The 23524-nt window shown below is 42.2% G+C and overlaps 2 protein-coding genes across 16 annotated transcripts in view; one reads left to right on the forward strand and one right to left on the reverse strand.

Moving 5' to 3' along the window:
* The window catches only part of DYNC1I1 (dynein cytoplasmic 1 intermediate chain 1), a 183064-nt gene extending 179711 nt beyond the window's left edge, over positions 1-3353 (forward strand). For all 11 annotated transcript variants that reach the window (XM_064410729.1, XM_064410669.1, XM_064410677.1 and 8 more), the window contains one exon: positions 2397-3353. In XM_064410729.1, the coding sequence (XP_064266799.1) occupies positions 2397-2507 (111 nt within the window). In that variant the 3' untranslated portion in view covers positions 2508-3353. The remainder of the gene's footprint in view (positions 1-2396) is intronic.
* A 6268-nt stretch (positions 3354-9621) lies between these two features.
* The window catches only part of SLC25A13 (solute carrier family 25 member 13), a 98140-nt gene continuing 84237 nt past the window's right edge, over positions 9622-23524 (reverse strand). For all 5 annotated transcript variants that reach the window (XM_064410646.1, XM_064410635.1, XM_064410627.1 and 2 more), the window contains 4 exons: positions 15801-15939; positions 11876-12034; positions 11705-11795; positions 9622-10832 (listed from right to left, as the gene is read on the reverse strand). In XM_064410646.1, coding sequence (XP_064266716.1) covers positions 10643-10832; positions 11705-11795; positions 11876-12034; positions 15801-15939 — 579 coding nt within the window. In that variant the 3' untranslated portion in view covers positions 9622-10642. The remainder of the gene's footprint in view (positions 10833-11704; positions 11796-11875; positions 12035-15800; positions 15940-23524) is intronic.

Raw genomic sequence — 23524 nt, forward strand, 5'->3', positions numbered from 1 at the left:
TTATCTCAATGTCATAAATATATTTAGATTTTTTCTTTAGAATGACATCTTTTATTTTTCAGCCACTTGATATAATGTAATGCTGTTAAAGACTTTAGAAGACAAGAAGTAGTGATGCTTTATTAAATTCAGAAAGTCCTTTGCCTAGGGTATTGCTCCATTTCAAAGATTTTTCTACTTGAAATCAATGAGACTCATTTCATTCAAGAGTTTGACAAATGGTAGTGCTATGCACATCAGAAGAAATGAAATCTTTTAGGAGATATAGTAATGACAGGGAGATAGTTGCACAGCTGGTTTTGGTTCCATCTCTGATAGCAGGATCTCTGCACTGCCCCTTACTACTACACAGAAGCCAGTCTAGGTGTGTGGCTGTGGCCAAACCTGTGCTACAGGTACTTGTGAGCTGATGTACTGACCTCTATTCTGGTGCTACAGTTCCTTCTGCTGAAGGATTTTAAAAGGACAGAGTGGTCTCTCAAACATAGGCCATCCCTGATCCACATGAGAGACAGCTGTCTGAAATGATTTGCTCTTGTAACTCTGGTCTCCATTCCTGGGAGAAGTAAAGGAGAATAATGCCAGAAGTGGAAGAAAAAGAATGGAAAACGATGACTGCAACGATGCCTATATTAACTGGGCTGACATGGCTTTTTCACAGGCTGCATTTCTCAGTCTGTAGCCTGACCTAATGCTAACTGTACTATATTTGGTGTTTCAACAGGCAAAACCCCAAACTTGCACACCAGCCCTTCATAATGTAACTCAGTCACTGATATACATGTATAATACATTTATAATACATGGGAAGCGTTAAAAAACACACTGCAATAGACTGGAGGTAGAGGCAAAGCTAGAGAAAAAGTAGTTGAAAAAAAACCTGCTAATCACCACTGAGCTACGGAGATGTTTAGATCTTGTATTGCAAATTCTTGTCCATACGATTAACACTTGCACCAGCGGATGTGGAGCTTCCACATGCAGGTAATCTTGGACATACACACAAGCTCTTTCCCCAGCTGCGTCATGTCCTTTTCTTAGTCTCCAGTTCTGGACTGTATCCAGTCAAGATGTAACGAGAAGAGAATAATTTGACTGGTTTTCAGTGCAATGTACCATATGCCTCATGGGCACCTATGATCTACTAGTGCCACGTGGACACTAGGTGTATTAAAATATTTAAGCCAGTTCAGATTGAATACTGGGTAGTACAGACTGGATTAGCTATGGTTATACCCATTCTTCAATCCAAAAACATCCATTTGCTAAGGTGGACAGCAGTTTATTATAGTTTCCTGTAGCTTCCAGAACAGATGTCTTCTTCAGTACCAAGCCGTGTGTAATGTCTGGAAAGTTATTCTTTCATATTATATGCAGGACGTGATCACAGTGCTTCAGGAGGGCAGTGAAAACTTGCATGGATCATGTGGATGCTTGTTGCCATTTTCTGGAATTCAGCTTAATGAAAACAAAGTTGAGAAAAGTGCTTGTTTTGTTTTGGTGTTTCGTTTTGGTTTTTTTTTTTCTTTTAATTATCTCAATCCCAGCTTGCATTATCTTCCAGAAATTGCAGTATTGGATCCAGCTGGAAATGACTGCAGTATTGTTTTGCCATAGCACTAAAGCATTTTGTCTGGAAGTTCAGCTATTTAGATTACACGTCCCTCTTGAAGCCTGATGTTCAAGAGCTCTTCATTAGAAACATCAATGGTATTAAATGGAAATGGATCTTGCATGATGATATAAAAAATCAGACTAGTAATGCAGTATCCAGTTGGTATAACATTTCCATTGTAAGCATTTCCTGTAACTGTGAATTCCTTAACACAGAGAAGGGTAACTAAAATAACACAATATATTTATTTTACTACTTAGAGCTTTAATGAACTTCAGGAAAATATTTTCAACAGAGTGTTTTAAAAGCTCTGTTACTTTGTGCACGCTGACCTGGCTCCTGCAAACAATTACACTTGGGCACAGGGTTGCTGACTGTATGGCCTGCTTGTATATGTGAAGTGAAACATACGTGTGTGTACATGTAGAGATCAAGGCCTTGCTCTAGTTGGGAAAATGTGAAATATTTTAACTAAGGGTAGATTTTGCAGCAACACTACAAAATCAAGCAGATAAAGCCTTTTGCTCTGCCATTGACTAAAGGCTCGTTCTGGCTGGTACTTGAATAGGAAACTGCCAGATGTGCCATGTGAACTTGGCCACACTTCCCAGGTACCAGCCCGCGGCGGGTTGGTGAGGCACATGCCTTGGTGCTTCCCTGTGCACAGCCATGCTGATTGTGGTAGGAGCTCCTCAAAGGAGCTGCCTCAGTTTTGGGCCAGGGCGAGAACCAGTCCTGCACTGCCAGTGATTAATGAATTCTCTGCTGGTTTGTCCTGCAGCTGGCTGTTCCACACAACGACGAGTGGACGCGCTTTGCCCGCACCTTGGTGGAGATCCGCGCCAACCGAGCCGACAGCGAGGAAGAGGGGGCGGTGGAGCTGTCGGCATAGAGGGAGAGGAGCAGCACCCCCCAGAACAGCAGCTTCCCCCACTGAGTTCGCCAGTGTTCAGTGTCAGAGTCGGTCTTGCTGTGGCTTTTGATGCCAGTGTACATGCCAGTATTGCTCAAAGCATTCCGTATTAATCACACTGCTTTACACAAGGCTGAAAATATCCAGAGCATTTTCATACTTTATATTTCTGTCTGAAAAGTAAGAAAGAAGAGACAAATCAACCCTTTATGGGTTTAGTTGTTGCCTTTTAACTACTTAGTAGCTGTATTTAATAGCTAGAAACCCCTGGTTAAACTTGTGCTCACATTGCCCTTCTGGCATAGTCCTATTAAATCCATATGAAGCCAGATATGATTATGTGCAGATGTGGTGTGCTTCACTGTATGGGACTGGGCCAAAGACTTTAGATGTGGTGTATCACATGGTGACTTACATTATGAATGGATGTACTATACGAAAGTTGCTGCTCCTTATTTATTGCGGTGTGCTGCATGGAACATATTTATTTGAAAGCATTAAAATAAACGATCCTAAAGCATGTGCATAATGAGAGAACTGCATTGTCTGTGTGCTGCTGTAGAGGTTACATTAAAGTCCACGTAACAATTACAGTACATCAGTTGTGCTTAAGACGTAAGATCTATAAAGGCTGGCTTGAGTGGATGGAATGAGCTCCCTTTCCTTTTTTTTTAAGATGCCTATTATTTCTAGGCACTTTAACTATATTTCAGATACAGTTGGTCACTGATACTTGTCATGCAAGTTAACACTAATAGTCTGACAAAGGGTTGTGGTTCCCAAGTATGACACCAGTATTGCCAATAAAATGTATCAGGCCTGTTCTGTTGCAGTGTGGTTGATCTTTCTTTGCCAGCAGTGCTCAGAATGTTCATTGCCAGTCACTGGTGAGGCACTGGGTAAATGTTGACTGCCCTGACACACAGAAAACTCATGCAGCTGCTCTGTAAATAGCAGCTTTGGCATTGGGACTGCCCAGTAATGGACCTGCGAGGATCAGACCCTGCTACTAATTTTCCATGGGGGGCAAGCACTAAGCTTTGCATGTCAGATTCTGGGCTAATTTTTATTTTCCCTCCATGCTTACCTGCACACACATGCACATGCAGAGCAGCAACATGCTGCCATATGTGCTGAAAGAAAAGGAATACGGGAGACAAAGCCTCCTTAGACTGTCTTGACAGGTTGAGACAGGGGACAGAGGAACAAGCTCCTTTATGGCAATCTCTTGTGGCTTGAGCAAAGAAACAGAGTGCAGACTGGTCTCATTGAGTGCTGTGGCCCAGATGGATGTTGGTGGTGAGGCTGCTCAATACATCCATGTCACAACACTCTGCTGAGCCAGAGGCCAGCTCTGACATCTGGGTTTAGCAGTGGTTCACATTTAGGGGCATGGAGGTAAACATTTTAGCAAGAAACACTGCAAGTTTGACAAGAAGGATCTTGTACATTAAGTTTCTCATCTTGTTGCCACATCTCATCTTTGGGCGGTCATGTTGAGGAATGAACACATCATCTGATCATGTCTGGGGCTATGGCCTGATCCAGAAGCTCTGGAAAGTCTGCACCGCTAAAACCAGAGTAGGCTGAGAAAATGAATCCTTTGGAAAAGCTGCATTTCCCTTATCTTCTTGGTGGTTAGAGGCACCTCTGTGAGAGTGCAGGGGCTACTTTCATCTTCATGGTGGAACCTGCAGCTATCTCCCAGTGCCCATGAAAATGTCCTGCCACTGGGCTGTGGGGAGCACCTTCTCCCAGAAGGCCTAGTACACAGGAGAGATGTATCAGTCATTTTTGGGTGGCACCCTGAGATTGGAGCCATACGTTAGAGAACTTTTTGTTCCTGCTGCTCCCCTGGGTGCTTTGGGAGTTGTCCTGAAGAACCAGCGTAGCACTTGCAGCACTTCTGTAGCTTAAAGGTGAACAAACAGGTGAAATGACTGTAAAGGAGCAGTTTAGATATAATCTCTGGGGTTTTTTCCCTGTTTTGCCCTGTTTTCTTTTCAGAAACCGTGTTGTCTGTATACATGGATGAGGCAGATGTGGTGCAGAGTGGAAGAGGAGGAGACACTTGGTTCTCAGTGGGTCACAAGACCAGGAACATATGCACACATGGATACACAGCAAAGTACTGTCATCATGGGAGGCACAGGTGGGAGCCCACCACCCTTCTTCCCTGTGGAGTAGCTGCACATTGCAAAGTGTGAGGATACCAACTGAGAGTGCCCGAGTGTGGTGTAACGGGAAGGCATGCAGCCAATGTTGTCTCCATTCATCATAATCAGTGCAGTGGGAACAGCTGGCAAATTTGCTTCTACTTTTTCCATATTACCATTCAGCTTTCTGAACCCAAGGGGGGGAGGGGGGTCTGCATGTTCATGTCCAAGTTCTCCCTACTTTATAGCATTAATAGCTTCTGAAATGGCTTTAAGACCAGCCTCCATAGGACCTTCAGCAGTTGCTGCTGTGTGCAAATCAGTATGACCAAAGTCCATTTTTGAAATTTTTCTTTCCTTTTTTTTTTCTTTTTTGTGGTGTGTGGGGTTCAACAGTACACAGAGGCAACAAGGAAAACATATGAATTTCCACAGAAATCACCAGGTTTGTATATACAGAGCAATAACATGAAAGAGCCATTTCACACAGCTGAAGCAGATGGAAAAGCACCCAAGAACATTTACTTCCCTTCTGCTGCTCATGATTATCCTGCAGTGAAGTTTCTAACCTGCCCTTGTCGCTGCCCTTCCAGGAATCTCCCACAGGTCTTGTTTGTTTGATTTTCCTGCTGCTAAACAAATAGCTGCATTTCACTGTCTTTCTAAAACAGCCCATATGACAAAATGTTACTCAGAATCTGCCCAGTAAGGAAATAAGTACAAAATTATCCTTTAATTTAAGCAAAAAGAAATCATCTTCTCCAGTCTCTTTTGCCTATAAACATTCAGAGAATAAAAGGAAGAACATAAAGGGTTATGTCCTATGCTCTAGCACTGCCTGGATGCTGCCATGACTGCTCTGGGTGTGGAGTGGGTCAGAAGACAGCCTGGCTCTTTTAGGGCCATTGCAAGTGAGCTTTCTGTGAAGGAAAACTGTGTGCTCAGACTGAGCTGGGCAGCACATCTGAACCACAGAGGTCAGATAAAACAAACTCCAGCAGAAGCAGGCAAGTGGCAAGAAGAGGCTAAATTGAGGCTTAGCATGAAGGACAGGACTGTGAGGTACACGTGGAAGGGACAATTCTCCTATACTGGTTGAAGGAAAGTCCAGAGTCCCTCTTGATTTCAGTGCCAAGGATCAGAGCTACACCAGCACAGGCAAGAGGCAGAGGAACGATGTGGCCAGGGACAGGGGATTTGTTCTGAAAAAAGCTGTGAAAGGACATGGGGAGACATTACAGGTGGCACTGGGGGTGGGAGCTGGAGGCCTTAGCTGAAATGTGAAGCAGGATTCTTCACCTTTATGACATGTACTTTGGTCAAGACACCCCATGATAACAGAGAAAGAAGGTGAGAGCCAGGGTATACTGAAAGAACATGTGCACAGCACTGGCCAGCCTGGAATTTGATTAGGACACACAAAACTCAGCATGGAGCTGGAATGCCAGGTCCATCGTGCAAATAACAGCACTTGGACCAAGTGGATCTTCGAAAGGTGGAATTGAAATAGGCTACCTCTGAAGTCTGAGAAGACCACAAACATCTCCATGGAAAGGCTGTCAGAGCAAGTCTTTGCTGCTGAGAGTAGACTCCACAGAATTTCCTGTAGCTTATTACTTCAAAGAGAAAAAGTAGGTGGGACAAATGGCACTGGGTTGCAACGATTCAAGAGCTGCAGCTTTTTCCACAGGGTACTCAGCAAGTGCTCCATAAGAAATTTTTCAAGATGGAAGGTGTTCCCTCCTGAGTCTCAAAACCAATGCCCCAAACACTCTTGCTACTCCTGAAAACATGAGAGCCCCTACCATGCCCTGGAATATCATTATCTCACACTACAAATGACAGCCTCCATCCCTAGGGCTATGGAAACAAGCAGGAATAGGTTCTTTCACACAAGACAAGTGGAAAAAGCTCCAAAGAGTTTTAGCAACTGTAGGTAAGAAGCATGCATGGCAGAAGACTGGAAACCCCTCACAGAGCAAAATGGCATCCCACATGGAGTGGGATGGTCTCCACTGGCCAGTGACAAAGGACACTCTCCTAAGGCAGGACTCAGTGCCTAAGGGTGCTATAGAGTAGCTACCTGTCCTTGGGAAGCTTACAGGACTGGTTCTCCTTCAAAGTCATAAGCAAAGATACTTCTGAAGTAACACCACCAGGTCTGGTACGCAGTGTCTGCACAGCCTGGGGTGTGAGGAAGGCCAGGCAATGTAACTAGAGCAGCTGGAATGAATCTTGCAAGCAATAGTACTGCTTCCTGGTGCAATGAGGAACAGTGCAAGGAGAAGTTGAAATTATTACTACACTTTAAATGTCATCTCTCTGAAAGGCAACACTTTGAGGACATCCCTAGGTTCAGCACTAGGAGAGGCTGCTCAGTCTTACAGCCTGAGTTATCTGCTGCCCACCATGCAGAAAGCAGAATCACCACATGGCACGTGGCATTAAAGAAACCACTTCATCCCAGGCTGCTTCTGTGTTATTTTATGTTTTTGAAAGTCTCTGGAGACACTTAAAATACAAACATCTTGAGATTTGTATATTCTTAACCATTAAATAACTCACAAATTATCACTATCTCTGGAAATCGTCTTCTAGCTTATGCAAAAACCAGGAAAGATTTAAACAAAAACAGAGTCTGAGCTTCACAGCAGTGTTTAAACAGCAAAGCTGGAGGATTCTGGATTGTCCCTGTGCCACTGGAAAGGATCTCAGCAGCAGGCAGTGTGACATGTATGTGCACACAGAGGCTAAGCCAGGGTCATTCCAAGCAGGCAGTCCCCTCCTAAGATGATGCAGAGCAGCTTGTCAGGTTTTGTATTTTTAGCAGGTTTAGAAAAACCTGCCCAATTTATTTTTGAATCCTGTGGTATGTTTGCTTACAAAAGCATCCCTGCAAAGTGTCAATATTAAGTCAGCTTAAACCAAACCCATTCCCCAGGGACCAGGCAGAAAAGCATCTCCTGGCTTCTGCTGGACTGAGAAACACAAACACGGGGTACCTGCCTCAGGGACACTCCTTCCCCACTCTCAGTCTGACAGGTAACATCATCAGTATTTGGCCATTTCTTTTTTCTAGAAGCGCTGTCACAGGGAGTTAGCTGGAGTGCAGGAAGCAAGTGAGGTTACTTTTTATCCATTTGCATAATTCACCCAGAAACCAAGACAGGACAAACATTGTTCTCAGGGCATTTTGTTTGTTTGCAAGGCAATCTGACAATTCCTTGGCCTGCAAGCTTTTCAGAGCAGGAATGCATCCTTTTGTGTCTGGAGGAAGCCGACTGTGGGCACAAATCTTCCCCAAGATATCTGGGCAGAGCTGCAGCAGATTTGGAACTCTGCTTAGTGTTAACGAAGCAGCCACTGGCTCTTCAACACTTCTGCCCCATCTCTGCTGTCTACCGACCCTGAAGAGACGGGCAGAAGGAGAGAACAATCCTCCAGGAAAGTTAATGGTGAAAGGAAAGCCACCATGGGTGGGGTGGGGGTGTCAGTCCAGCCCTGCTCAGAGAAGATGAAGTCAGTGGCCTTCTGAGATGGATCTGCCATACGAGAGCTGTACCTGAGCTTTGCCCCTGGGATGGGAGCTTTGCCCTTCATCCCAGAATAAAGAACAAGCCATAAATATACTGCCAGGCCTGGGAATGAGGGCACGAGGAGGCAGAGAAATTGGTTTTGTGGAACACAAGCACTGAATGGTCTTTATCACACGAGCCAAGAAGTTGTGCAAGCCCTACAATAACCCAGCTCTAATTCCTCTTCCGTGCCTGGCTGCAAAGCCCCAGCAGCACTGGGGCTCAGTGTCAGGCAGCAGAGGAATGTGCTCTGGTGGGTGCAGCCTGGGTGTCCCTCTCCAGAATGAGCCAGGAGGAAGCAGCTGCCAACCAAGCCCATCCAGCGGCCAGGCATTTCCTCTCCTGGATCAGGGAGAAGGTGCAGCTCTGCACTCAGACATCTTCCCAGAGCTGCTGACTTTCCACAGAAACCCCTGATATGGTATATCAGGCAAATCTGAGGGATGAAGGATAAAAGCAGCTCTTAAACAGCCTGAAATCTCATGTGTGAAGCACAGGCAGCGCCCAGTGAGAATGTTTTACTTCTGTGACATGCTTTAACCAAAAATCCTGATGGTTAATTTTGAAGGGTTATTACAAGGGAGAGCTTTTTTCCCCCTGTTTTTGAAATGAAGGAGCTGTTGTTTGGGGAGACATGGACAAACATGGCTGGGAGGAAAGAGCTGCTGTCTCTCAGAGCCCAGTGGTTTAGCCAGACTCCAAGATGCAGCTGCATCTGCTCCCCTCACCTTCACACACAAGTCCTGCTACTCATACCCCTGAGCTCCATTTCACTAGTAACTTCAAAATACAAATTAATCCAAGAGAATAACTCTCATGATGACCCAAATACAAAATCAGGGTGATTTTCATTTCAGTATTTCCACAAATTACAGCACAGTGTGAGATTGCCCAGCAAACTCATTCTTCTGCAGAGACACTGCATCTGTGCATTCCCTCAGTTTACAGCCAAGGTTGAAGGCATCCACCCCTCACCCCTCCCCCCCCCTCCAAGGAGACAAGCAAGGCCAAATTCCTCATCTTAGAGGTTATCATAGGAGACACCCAAAAGGACCTTCAAGTGACTAGGTGATCAGGCTGTTCATAACCACTAACCTTCTCCCAATAGTAAAGATCTAAATATCAAAGCTTCAATCCTCACTTCTGACTGAGGAAAAAGTTTCTCTTTTTTCCTGAGTGACATCCCCACCAACAGACGTCTTTTCTGGGCAGGGGAATTGTAGTTATTTGTTCTCAAGCTGCAGGTGTTTTTATAGCCTACAAGTGCAAACATTAGCTTCATTTTAACCCGACTTTATCAATGAAGCTGAACAAGACATTCGATGTACTGCACTATTTCCATAACAGAATACCATGTGTGCATCTGTTTGAAAGGTTTATTTCTATCTTCATAAATACAGAATTTTCTAAACACTGTGCAAGGCACCAAAAATTAAGTAAAATCTTTTATTTTAGACTATTTTAATCTCTTTTGACTCAATGAAGTAAATAAGAATCTGAAACCACCTATTTGCCAATTACAAGCCAGCAGTTAAGGCAGGTACCATTGATACAGTGCATGAATTTTCTATTGCAGTTATTTAAACAAGCAGCGTTTTACTATAGAAGTGCATATACAAACTGAATTCCAAACACCAGCAACCCAAGATAGGCACCCAGTTATGAAATTTCCTTGTATGTGTAGTAGAATGCCAAAAGTTCTGCCATAAAGTGCAAAGACTATGGACAATAACACTTTCTTTTGAGCATTTTGATACCAGTAACATAATACAACGGCTAAACATTTATAAATGTGGTTTCCATTACAAAAACATGTTCCACATAAAAGCTCCATAATACAATCCAGAAACAGAACTTGTGCGTGGTTTAAGAAGTTGAAGCTGTACTGGCATACTTAGGTACCAGGTATATATTTGCTGACCTCTACAGACACGCACCAAGTTTCAAACCAATTTACACGCACAGTCCAAATCATTCTGCTTTGAGCACCGTGATATCCACTGAGTTTTCCATTTGAGTGACGATGTGTGACATCTGCCCTGCTAATCTGCAACTGAGCATTGCCTGTAAAATGATCTGGTTCACAGCTCTCACCCAGCCCTCCCCAATAAACAGAACCTAAAATTAGTGTCTTCCCAACACAAGCACATGTCAGATGTGGACAAATACATTCATGGTCCCAAACTTAAAACAACTGGTAAGAATTTCACAGTGATCTGGTTACGGAAGCACAAAGACAAATGATTCCATTTAAGATGAAAATTACCTTAAAACTCAAATGAAGCTAATCTTTTATATGATGAGAAGCTAAAGGAACAAAGTATTAACCAATTAGAAAAGTGGCTCTTTCCCAACTAATAACAAAAACCCTACAGCAATAAACTTAGGGTCCTACTGCTGCAGCAGCCTTTGAGGTAGGTGGCGATGGCTTAAACCGAGGTAGGTAAAGTCCAAACTTGTTTTCAATCCCTGCAAAAGTGGCAACTGCCAATTTGTAACCACCAACATGGTCAGGGTTAGGAGCAGGGAGCGTGATCCTAGATTTAGGAACTGTCTCTGATCCAGCTGGTTTTCTGCAAAATAAGAAAAAGAATAAATTAACTTCCATAGAGTAAAATCAGTATTCATTAAAATTTCCATAAATTTAATGAGACATCTGAGTGTACTTCCCTATAAGTAACTAAATTAAATGCTGCAATATAAGGAGAAATGCCCTGTTTTAAAACCTTCCAGAAGAGTTAGGTGCCTTCATGTTGATTGAGTACGGTCAAATCCAGGTAAAATTTGCAGTGCATTAATCAAAACTAGTGTGAGGTAGCAGGGGTTCATAAGTATTTGCTACAGCACACAACCAATCCAGGAACATAGCAGAGTTCAAGTAATTTCTGTGGTGGCTTTCAAACTGCTGTCCCCAAAGATCCATAGAATCTGCAGCTGCTCTTGGATCAAGCTAAACAGCCACATGTACATCCACCTGTATTGTCAACAAAGGCAGGAGGCACAGCTGAAATGCCAACAAATTGGTTTTGACCTTGGTGACAACTATATTTTTTTTTGGATGTCAAATGCCCTGTCTTATTAGGGACACAGCTCCTCCACCAAAGAGTGAGGACTAATGCAGAGTGTATCCTGACCTGGCAGGAGTCACATTTTTCCTGCATTTACATCCCCAGCCCATTATTTAGCCTCCCACTGTCTCTGTTTACACTAACATAGGTCCCCTGCTTGAAACTGTGATATAAAATATGGTAATATCTTGCTATGAAAACAGCTACTGGAATATCATCCCAACCTCCACCAGTAATGTGTAGTTGAAATAATATTTAGAAAGCCTTTACAACATGTCCTAGCAAGCTGCTGCCTCTGATGTTCCAAAGAGGACCAAGACCCAACAGAACCAAGGGTAACTTCAGGATCCAGGTGTGTTCAGACATCACATACTTACACTCCTCCAAAGTCCACATAAAACCATCTCTGCAGTAGCTCGTAAGTCACCAGAGTTACACCAAACTGAGGAGAAGATCGAAATACACGAGCTTGAAAGAAAATAAGAGAGTTTCTAAGTGACAAATGCCACAATCAGAAATCACTTGGCAATCAAAGCTCATTTACACACCTCCTGCTCCTTTCCAGAGAGCCTTCGGGCCTTCTTCCCGCAGGATCTTGGCAAAACAGTCCACAACGCCGCTGTAGGTGGTCTGTCCTGCTCGGGCTGCCACCTGTAGCCTTGTTTTGATCACATCTGCAGGGGTGACCAGAGAGGCTGCAGGCATACCTGAGCAACACAAAAGTCGTCATGTGAGTACCACTGCCTTGGCACATACACTGCACACCTAGTTTATCCAGAGGGAAGCAGGTCTTTCCTCCTTACACCAGCAGAACCCAGGCACATTTGATTTAAGCAGAACCTGGGAAGGAGAACAAGCAACAAGCAGCAAGAGATTGCTGCTGTGGACATGGCTTAACCCAGAGAAAGCTTCTCCCAGAGGAACAACCGTATCATGTGCTTCCTGCCAAGCTGGGAGGCACAGATTGGCGCTTCCAGTGCTAATCAGAAACTTGCATAGTTAATAAGCACAAAGCTTTTGGAGGGAAGGTTGATATTTCCCTTTCCTTTTCATTCCTCTTTGTGGTTCCTGGCATCCTGGTGTACACTGTGCTAGAATAGGCTGTACACAGACACAAACTCAGACACACAAACACCCCTCACACAGCAACCTCACCAAGAACCAGATAATGCCATGCATGCCCAGCATCACTTGAGAGCTGAGGCTTACAAAAAGGGTCATTCTTCTCATTAGGAATGGCAGACTGCTCAGCTGCAAAGCCACAGCTGACATCCTCAGCAGAATATGTGGAGAAAAATTTAAATTTACCCTGGCAGATCATCAACTAAAAGTAAAAAATACCACATTACCAATGGGTGGTATTTCTAAAATCATTCCTATCCAAACTTGGGGCATGTTTAGAATTGGGGAAAAAAAGACAAAAAACAAAAAAGGCAAAGAAAAGCACCAAGACTGTACCCAGAAGACACTGTCTCTTATGGTTTTATTACTTTTCCATTTTGCATCTGTTCCAAACCAACTTGGTTAGATCTAGATGCATAAATCTCCTTTCCTTTTTTTTCCCCAGCTCAATAATTCTGAAACAAATTTTATCCAAACCAGCATGGTCTGGCCTCAAGCTCCAGGGCACCCTTCCTGCAGATTGCTCCAAGAGATCAAATCATGTGAATATTACCAAAAGAAGATTTCCTCCTCCTCTCCTTGTCCCCCCAAAATAACTCATACACTGAGTGTGCACTCAGTGCAAGCATGGGCTGTCTGGCAGGCAAGCACTAAAACCTGGTCAAGGTTTCTGAACTCCAAAAACACTGAAATTCCTCTTTGCTTAGCTTTACCCACACCAGGGTATTGCTTGAGTCTTCAATTTAAAGCCAGACTTTTGTCCTTCAAAAGCCAACCAGTGTTTTCATGAAAATCAAAGAACTTACTTAGAAACAATTCCGCTTACTACACGTTGACTTCCATCTCCTTATCACTCACTCCATATTACTGAGGATATTTTGCACCTGAGATACTTAAAATCCTTTCTTTAGGAACTATGTGTACAGGACAAAAGCGTTCACAGACAAATCGAAGTTAAAGATTGCTGCCAAGAGAAGCTTTCAATCAGAACGTGGCAAATAGCCCAGCAGGAGTTGACAAGAATCAAAAGGAACTAGGGGAGAAGAAGGAACTTCATGGAGTCAGTAAGCAAAGAGAGCAAATTAAGGAGACATCCTGCAGATGATATTAGAATCATCTCAGAATATACTACGGCACAACAGGTTGAGACATCTGAAAACCAGAAGCAGATCAAGCTGGATGACACGTGTTGCCTGTGACCCCAACCACAATGGAAAGGAAGATGATGTAAGCAGTACAAGCAACACCCACTGGCAGAGGAGACAGATGCACATCTGAGTATGGCTAGCTTGAATATCCCAGCACCATGGGCTGTGTGTGGGAAGGGGGAGTTTCCCACATGCAGCCAGAGCTCATGCACACATCTGAAGTCTGATGACCAGGTGAGATCCCTGGCTGCAGAAGAGATATTGCCCAAAGCCTGAAGCCAGCTTTTGAGAAGTGGTGGGTGTTTTGTTCTGTCTTTCCCTTGACATTCTTTTGGCAAAGCAGTGGACACATGCACCCCCATCACACTTTACATGTACCCAATAAAACAAATATCTTGTTTTTGTAAACACTATGATGAGTGTTGTATCTCTAACACTGTAATTTGCTCATGAGAGTTAACCTAGGATGGGATTCACAGGAAGCACTGGATAAAATTCACATTATAACTAGATTGGTGAGCCATATCAGCAACAATAAAGACTGCTTCTGTGCCTGAACTTCAAAGGGACGGTTATCTCAGTCTGCAATCACCTGACAATGGCTAGAAAGAGAAAAATAGGAAAACCTAAGAAATTACTTGGCTTAAAAATGCCATCTTATGTTTCAAGTCTGTAAATATGATCTAAAGTTCAAAAATTGTTTTGTTCCACTAAAATGGGTAAGAAATAAGCTGGCTGTAAAAGCTCCCGTTGGAGGATTTGAAGCCTGACTTTGGAATGAGGTGGGGGAGGGGAGAGGACAAGGGGGTTTTGAGCAGCAGTCATTGGAACACAGCTGGCTTGGCTAGTACCAGCTCAATTCCTTTGGACTATGAGCTGCTGAATAGAGATCAATATGCTTCAAGACAGCAAACCAACCAATCTTAGTTCTCCAAGACCAGATACTGGCCATAAAAGGGCCTTGCTCTCAAAGAGACACAGCCCTGTGTACAATCTTGACCAAGAAGTTTTCTCAGAGAGGAGAAAGCTTAAAATTAAATGAGGAAACATTGCTAAACCACCTGTCTGTACTGGACTCATACCATTCCATCATTTTTCTCACCTGGCAGGTCACAGCAGTTTGCCAGGGGCCATGCTTGAGAAGGAAGCTGCTGGCTGCAGCTTGGAGAGACCAAGCAGCCCCCAATAAGCATGGTGGAAGTACCAGCTGATTTGAGCCCTCCTGCTTGCTACACACTCCCCTAAAAGTCCTGTTGCACAAATTTGCAAGCCTATTTGTTCCCTAGGTGGGAAACCATGGACACTGCAGGAGCAGGACACTCAAGCTGTCCCCTCCAGCAGACAGCTACCAAGTGATGGTTCTCTGTGGGTGTAGAAGCTGTGGAGGGACCAGCCATGCAGCAGACAAGGGCAAGCTGAGGCTTACAAAGCCTCTGTCTTCTCCCTTAGGCTCTGGCAGACTCAAGCTAAATTCACCTGTGAGAAGTTAAGCATGTTTGGGCTCTTCTCTCTGCTATGCAGCAGACTAAAACAACCAAGTGCTCTGTACCTCTGTCATATCTGGGTATATCACAGGAATTAGCAACCTGTGGCACTGCAGCAATGTTTTCAAGATTTTCTCCTTCTGCTTTGTTTAATATTTTAAAAAATTATAAAGGTAAAATCCTCAAGAAGCCAAGTAACTTCAGTGGGATACTGGGGATAGCAAATACTGTCATCATGTTGTCACCTGTTATATCATTGTGTTTGGAGAGCTGTACATCCAGTGTGGCTTCTGGATTATATATACCAAAATTCAAGAATCACTCGATCATAAAGAATTTTATGAATGCCATGGTTTTGTTTATAAATAATTACAACAAAAAGTTACCTGACAGTGAGACACAGCCAAAACCAGCACAGTAATTTCACGAGGAATGATGATAAATGATAAAAAAACACCAGCAAAAAACCTTATTTTCCCTTTCTTTTGCTTTCTGAATACTATGATTATACCAGGAACTTACTTCTTGAAGTAAGATACTTGAAGTATCTTCAACTGACTCTATAGCACAGTAACTTTGTTGTTTCTGCAGTAAGGCTGCAAAACACAGTATTGTTGCATACAGTCCTTTTGAGCATTTTTTGTTATTGCTGTCACTGCCATAACTATTGTGTTGCCAGAGCAGTATAGAGAACTGAAAAGGAAAATCTGGGCACTTACCAGCTATTGATCCAGCCAAGAGCAGATTTCCAGGGCTAACCCTCCCATCTTCATTTGTAAATGAAGCTTTCAGATGAGCGTAACAGGGGAAGTAAATGGCAGAGAAGGGGATGTCACGCAAAAAACATGCCTTAGCACCCTGTTTGAAAGAGAAGAAATTTTGAGGAGGAGCAAATTTACCATGATGAACCATGACTATCAGAGAACACAGCAACATTGCATTTTTTCACTTTGCTGCAAAGGACTTACAAAAAAAGCAACTTCTCCCTCAAAATTTTGAGAGGTTAATGTATTTCACCCTGCTGAGGAGTGTGTCTGTGTTTTTTCTTGGTTCAGTAATTTCTGTAATTGTATTTATCTTGTCTACTTCTTCTCCCTCACTCTGAGGTACTGTAGTTATGTGCTGGTAATGGAGACAATACCATGTGTTTGAGTAAACTCTGAAAACACCTTTGGAGAACTTTAAATAGTTGACCTTGTAGCCATGAACCTGTGGGAGTTTAAAAACTGTTTAGAACAGAGCCCCAAGATAGGTCTGCCACCTCTCACTCCCACTTTAGATTAATACTCCAGGGAAAATGGTGCCCAGCCCATACCTCTATAGAGGCACTGTAATTGATAATACAACACATATTGAGGGAATAGGGGAATTAACAGCAAGTCTTTCTGCGGAACAGTAACAGAATGATTTGCTTGTGAATTTTAAAATACAAGTTATCTAGGATACAGTTTGTTTCAATAATTTTCATCTCTCACTGCTAAATTTGCCTTGCTATCAATTTGTGGAAGTAGCACAACCAGCCAATAAAGTTACCACCAATAAGCTGGTTTCAAACCTAAGAGGGAAGCAAACAGGAAAGGAAATGTTTGGGGTAGTGGCAAGCAACCAAATGTTTTTCAAGCGGGGGAAAAGTAAAAAGGCCACAAGAGAAGGTCAACCAAAATAAAATATCAAATAGTATCCATGCTCCAACAGCAACAGGGATTTGTAGTCTGCCTTTCCTCAGAATGGAGATCCAGAAGACAGCAGAACCTGCCAGGACTAAGACCAGGAGGAAAGCACAAACAAGAAGAAGAGCTTGGGAAAACAGGTAAAATCTTTCAAGCTTGAGAAAGAAATGGTTCATGGATGAGCCTAGGCCTCTTCTCTTTGAAGCAAGGGTGGAGACCTGGTGAAACTGCTTGAGGTTCATCCACAAACCCTCAGGGGGTGCCCTTGTTACTGTACTTCTCTTGTTCACAGGTCTACTAGCACATGGCTCAGTGCCAGATATTTCACAGGGGACATGTTAATATCCACAAAATTTAATTACATCTAATGATATGCCTGGACACATCTGTAAGCTTAGCTTGTATTATAATATACCAGTTAAAATATAGCACTTATCCAAGTCAGATGCTGGTTATCAAAGACAAAAGAGCTGCAAGGTGTCAGAAAAACTGTGAGGTTGCCTTTCCACGAGGCAAGGCAAGAGAAGGCTGCAGGATGTGTGACAAGATAACCAGGTCCTGCAAGCTAATTCTCAGGAGAGAATAGTGCAGTTTGCAGTCAGAGACTGCCTCTGAAAAAATAAAGATTTTAAAAAGCCATTAGATTTTCTAGTCAGACTTTCTGTGTGTCACAGACTCAGCTACTGAACACAGGGATCACAACATGCTCTGCTCCAGCCCCCAGTGCTTTCCACCACACTTTCTCAGCTTATTTCTTGATGTTTTCAGACTAAGTACTGACCACTTCCCCTGACAGTCCCTTTGGAGGTTAATGACTCTGCAGTTCAGATTCCCTGGCTTCTCACTCAGTTGGATGTCTGATTTATGCTGTCCATCGCTGGTTCTTGTGCCTTTCTAGAGACACTAAGCAAAATGCCATAAAGGAACTCAAAAAGCACCGGTCCTGCTCTGCCCCTTATGCCCTACCTTGAGGACACAGAGAAGGTGAATTTTTTGTATTCAACAGAGACAAAGATTCTGGACTCTCATGCGCAACAGAAGCCTTTTAACGATTTACCTTTAATCTTCACATAGACAAGACTAGGGTTTTACCATTTCTGCATGAAAAATCCCAACATTTCAAGGATCAAATGTCTGTACTGTACTTACTTCACAGAAAAAAATTATGAGACTCACTACTGAAACATTCACAGACTGACATGGTTTTTTCAAAGATTTATTTTTAGAACGTGCATTTCCTCAGAGCAAACCTCCCCTGAGCAAATCTCCTCACTGCCTTTGCCCTCAGGGAACATTACTTTTATTTTCTTTGCAATGTCATTAAAAACTGCACACATTTTTTTCCCTCCGCATTTTCTGCATGCCCTGAAATATTCTGATATAGTTAAAATGCAATAAAGTCCAAATGCAAGCAACTCCCAGTTCAACCTGAGTTGCTAATATTCCTTCCCCTTCATTAAAAGGCTCTTTTTCATGGGGCAGAAGTGGCATATTGTTAATATCACTAATATTATACACTCAGGTATGCAGAGAGGGAAGGATGTCCATCAACTTAGCTGGCTCAATGTAAACAAAACCTGGATCAAAACTTGGATCCACTTTAGTAATAACCAGGCTTGGCTCTGGTCCAGCACTGCAACAGTCTAAAGTTTCCCCCCATCATTCCGTTTAAAGTCTGGGAAAGCATGTTTAAAAGCAGGCCCCATTTAACTTCAAGTTAATCATCCGCAACCAGCCTAGGCCAATTAGGAAGGCTTAGGGAGATTGGCCACAGTATCTTGAAAAGCAAAAGAAACATTTATTTTACTTCTCGCACCTTTTTGATGTGGACAACGTGCTGAAAGCCAAAGGGAATTTTAATCAATCCCCAGAAAGCAGTAAGGAGCATCCACCCGAGTTTATTCTGGCAGCCAAGGTGCAGACCTGCCAGGCATGAAATTGTTGGGAGATCCTACACACCAGGACATGCGCCTTCCTCGCACAACAGCCAGTTGGCTCCCATCCTCAATCTCTTTAATAACCTTAAAGCTCTTAATCTCGGATAGTATCTCACTGAATAAACCAACGGAGGAAAAAAAACCTGATTGTCAAAGATTTGGATAAATAAACCCAAGTCAGTGCTGGGGCAGGTTCTTTAGCATGCTAATTCCTGCTTATACCAGCTCTACCTGCAAATAAGGCTCTAAACAAACTATTTCTACTACAAGGGGAGGGTAATTATACTGACAAAGGCACCTCTGTGTCGGGTTGGGCAGAAGGAGCCGGCAGGTCTGGGAGACGCAGGCTTAGCCTAGTCTCCTGCAGTGAATGCACATTGTCTAGTGCAGGGGGAAAAATGCCAGACTGGGGGAACCTAGCAGCATTCAAGACAACAGTGGTGCACCTTGTCTGCGAGAGTTATTTAATGCTTCTGGCACCTGTACTTACAGCCACCCCCTCTTTTTCTCTTTTACAGGTTTAGAATTTATTTGGCATGTATAATTGTTATTTTGATCCTATAGCTACAAACAATAGGCAGCATGTCATTTCTTGATCATTTCGCATTCTTCTTGGGTTTTACTACAGATTTAACCCTTTGGAATCGGAGCCCTAATAGCACCTAACAGGTTTCGTAACAGTCAGTCAAATATTACTGGTATTTGCTTTCAAGGGCTGCATTGTTTTTTCCACTGTAAAATGGCATTGTCTTAAAAGCTACTACAGGTTTTTATTCACATATACCAAACTACGAAACTCATTTAGAACATCATGTTAGAGGAATAAAATGCCAATTTCAAATGCTCTACCAGCAGTTATAATTCAGTTTGCAGGAAGAAAATACAGCTGTTTTAATTGGAAGAGCATTTTTTTTGTTAATTTAAAAGGAAATTTCTGAAAATCAGGTTCTTACATATGAGAGCAGTCACAAATAGGCATGGTGGATGCAAAATGTAACTCAAAACTTTTACTACAGTCTTTCATATGTTTATCATCCTGCTGTAAACCCTCAACTTCAGAACGTGAAATACCTCAGCTGTTATCAAAGGAACCAGGTGAGAGCTTGGTACACATCCTGTCACTTGAGATTACACTTTCCAGGTCAACACACCAGAAGATTGTTTATGAAGCATTTGGGGGGAAGGGAGAGGAGAAGGAAAAAGAGACTTTTGCAAGCTTTTTTCTGACTAGTTCTGGAAATGAAAACTGTGTTGGCAGTATCAGCAAAAGCACAAATTTGAGCTAAATACCTTGTAGCAATTATAAAAATAAACATTACCACAACCAACATACCCTTTCCTTGAAGACTTATTTACCACTCCATTATTTACTGTCTTCCTGGGATACAGAATAACTTTGTTGTGCAAAAATTATGAAGTGGAACTGTCTGTTATGCTGCAAAGCACTATTCAGAATGATTATGTATAAGAGAAGTAATATTTTATTAAAAATTTTATGGCAGATATTATATGGATATGAGTTTTTGTGATGTACAAAATAAGCAGGCATACTTACAGTGTTTATTTACATGGACACTTTAAAGATGCCTTTCAAACCCAACAGAATATAAATTCAACTGACTTTAACGGGACTTTATTGATATTAAGTTGTAAGGCAGAAGACAGAAAATGTATTATCTAATCTTGGATGATTACTTCAATATTCATTTGTGATTAGGAACTAAATAAAATCTATTAAAAAATATTGAAAACCAGAAAAGTATCCTTCCCCATTTCTGCCAAGACAAATGACATTTTGCATTAGCTTAAGTGATATTTTCGCTGACTGTGATATGCTGTCTCTATATTTTTAAGAATAGTTAAAAAGTATCTTTAGTTAGAGTATCTGTAGCTAAAGAATTTACTAGTCACTAGCTTCAATACCCTGGTGCTTTCACAGTAAAGATTACTAGGAGAAAGAACACAAATAGAGGAAATAAATTTCCTCTGCAAAAGTGCCTCCCCAAAGCAGCGTCTGTATTTTGAGAAGTACAGTGTTTTAAAATACTTATTTACACAAGTAGTTCAGAATTTTAGACAAAGACAGAAAAAAAAATATTTGCTTTCTAGCTTTAAGGAACTACAGGGGTTCAACCCAGCCATCAGCTTAACAAGCTGTATGTGTCAAATCTTTTTATTGCTGGAATTAACATGCATTTTATTTCTAAGCTGCATATCATTACAGAATGGCTAATATCTGACCACCTAGTGAAGGCACAGGGAGTCTAAGAGGAAGCACTGACTGTAAATTGTCGCACTTATTATGATCCCAGACCTACTGTTCTTTAGTTCTTTGGTGAGGAAGGAAGAGAAAGGGAAGCAGAGGTGGGTATGGGCTACGCAGGATATACAGAACCACTGCTTGGGTATGCAGCAATTGAGACAGAAAAGCTGAGATCAGCTGGAGATCGATCTAGTAAGGGATGTGAAGGGGGAATGAAAAAGGTTTCTGTAAGCACATCAGTAGCAAAAAGGCAACTAAATAAATTGTGAGGCTGTTGCACAATGGGGGTAGGAAACCTAGTGACAAAGTACATGGAAAAAGCAGAGAAATTACCTTTTTCTTGCTTTTTACCAGTAAAATCTGTCCCCAGGCCCTCAGCTCCACAAGTTTACCAGAAAAGTCTGCATTACCTGCAGACAGGGCACTTGGAGCACATACACAATCCTGAGACCAGAATAGAAACCTCCAGTGGTGCTGAGACAGCTGGCTGATGACTTTGTGAAGTTGTTGCTACCTTCAAAAGGTCAAGTCAGACAAGGGGGTTCTGGTAAGTAGAACAGACAAACATCGCCCCCATCTTGAAGAGTAAGAAGGAAGATCTGGGAAACTACAAGACGTCTGGGCACACCTCTGTTCCTGGGAGGTTTATGATGTGTCATAAACCATTTCCAAGCATATGAAGAACAAAGGAGATATTGGAAACAACTAATTTGGATTTACCAAATCACAGCTGACCAACCAGTTTGCCAGACCTGTGGATAAGAGGACAGCAATGGATGTTGTACACCTTGACTAAAAGCCTAGCTTTTGAAACGGTCTGTCATCATGTCCCATAGCTAAACCAGTGGAACATGAGCTGTAATCTCATCAGATGATGCTGACCTGGGAAATAGTGTGCTGTAGTGAGAGGCTGCTGTACAGAGATAACTTCATAGGATGGAGATACAGGCTGAAAGCATCTTTGGAGAAAAAGTCTGGAGGAGCTCAGTGTGCTCAACTCCAAGAAGAGTAGGCCAGGGAGAGACCTTATTGCTCACTTAAAGGAAAGTGCAGGGAAAGAAAACTACTCTTGGATGTGCACAGTGGAAGGATCAGAAGCTTGAACACGGCCACTTCAATTAGTTATAACAAAAGAGGTGTGGGATTGTTTCTTTTCTATGTTTGCTTTTCAACTGTGAGGGTGGTCAAATACCTGGTCAGGTTGCCCAGTTTGCCCAGGTGACCTCCAGTACTGGGTCTCAACAAAAATTATTCTAACATCAAGTCTGCAAGTAGAGAAAGCACAGAGCAGAGATCTCAGCACAGTACTACTGTGAACTGTTCCTGTCGGTAGCACAGTAAAGTGGCACATTAACATGCCAGTGAATGACCCAGAGAATATTACTCTCACTTATACAGGGGGGCACCAAAACTATGCAATCAGCTTCTTCTCAGTGATCCTCTAAGGATATGCATTTGGATTAGAATGCAGGGATAATTATGATCATAATCAATACAAGATTCACTCAGCTGGATGCAAAAAGAGTTTACATTTCCTTTGTTAATTTGTTGACATGAGACATAAGATTTATCTGTCTGTGCCTTGGTTTTCTCTGTTACTGCAAGACAGGAGCACTGAAATTAGCTATATCAGGGGGGTGTGGGCATTTTATTTTAAAATCCACAGGAAGTGCTTCATAGGTAGAAAATAATACAAAATATATAAATTCAAATAACAAGCAGTACGTCTTGTTAAGACATGCAGGAATTTGCCTCATGAAGCTAATACTAACTCTTCACATCTCCTGGCTGCACTTATAATTAATACATTCTTCCTTGCTGACTACTATATGGGACTCTTACAGATTTTCAGCTGAATTTCAGCATAAACGACTCATGGAAACTAAGCAGAACATGCCAGATGGATCTGTAGTGGTAAGAACAACTTTCAGGGATGAATTTTCTCTGAACTAGGAAAGAAGAATTTTCACTGCAATCCTTGCTATGTGGTAAATAGAACTTAAAACCAAAAAAGACATTCATTTATTTAAAATTAAAATTCCTGAAATTAAAAGTCTAAAATACTGCTTTCAACACTTGCAGAAAAAAGTCAATCAGTTAAAGTTTAAGTCATAGCTAAAAGACAGACAAGTGTTTAAACAGCTGGAATACTTACATGAAGGCTCATTGAACCTACTTACTTGAAGGAACTTCAAGATTCCCAAATAAAATTATTTTCTAGAATAACTATCTGCTCTTCCACGGCAGTATCTATGGAGTCATAACTAGGTCTACTAAAGTAGGTACATTAAGGGCTTGAGATACAAGTTTTGTGTCTTGAGACAGGAAAGACAAAGCTAAAGTAAAGACTTCAGATGCAAATGAAAGAGTTGTTAAGAGTGAACGACATGAGAAGTACTGAGATAGTCATAAAATCCTCATTCTTGTTTCACAGTTTAAAGCTAATCTGACTTGTCAAGAGTATGAACATTCCAAACATACCAAGATATTTCAGTTCTCATTAGCAGAAGATTCATTATTATTTGATGTCCCCTTGGTCATTACACTTACTAAATTAATTTAGAAGTGCCACC

Source organism: Passer domesticus, chromosome 1 (genome assembly GCF_036417665.1).
Source record: "Passer domesticus isolate bPasDom1 chromosome 1, bPasDom1.hap1, whole genome shotgun sequence".
Lineage (NCBI taxonomy): Eukaryota > Metazoa > Chordata > Aves > Passeriformes > Passeridae > Passer > Passer domesticus.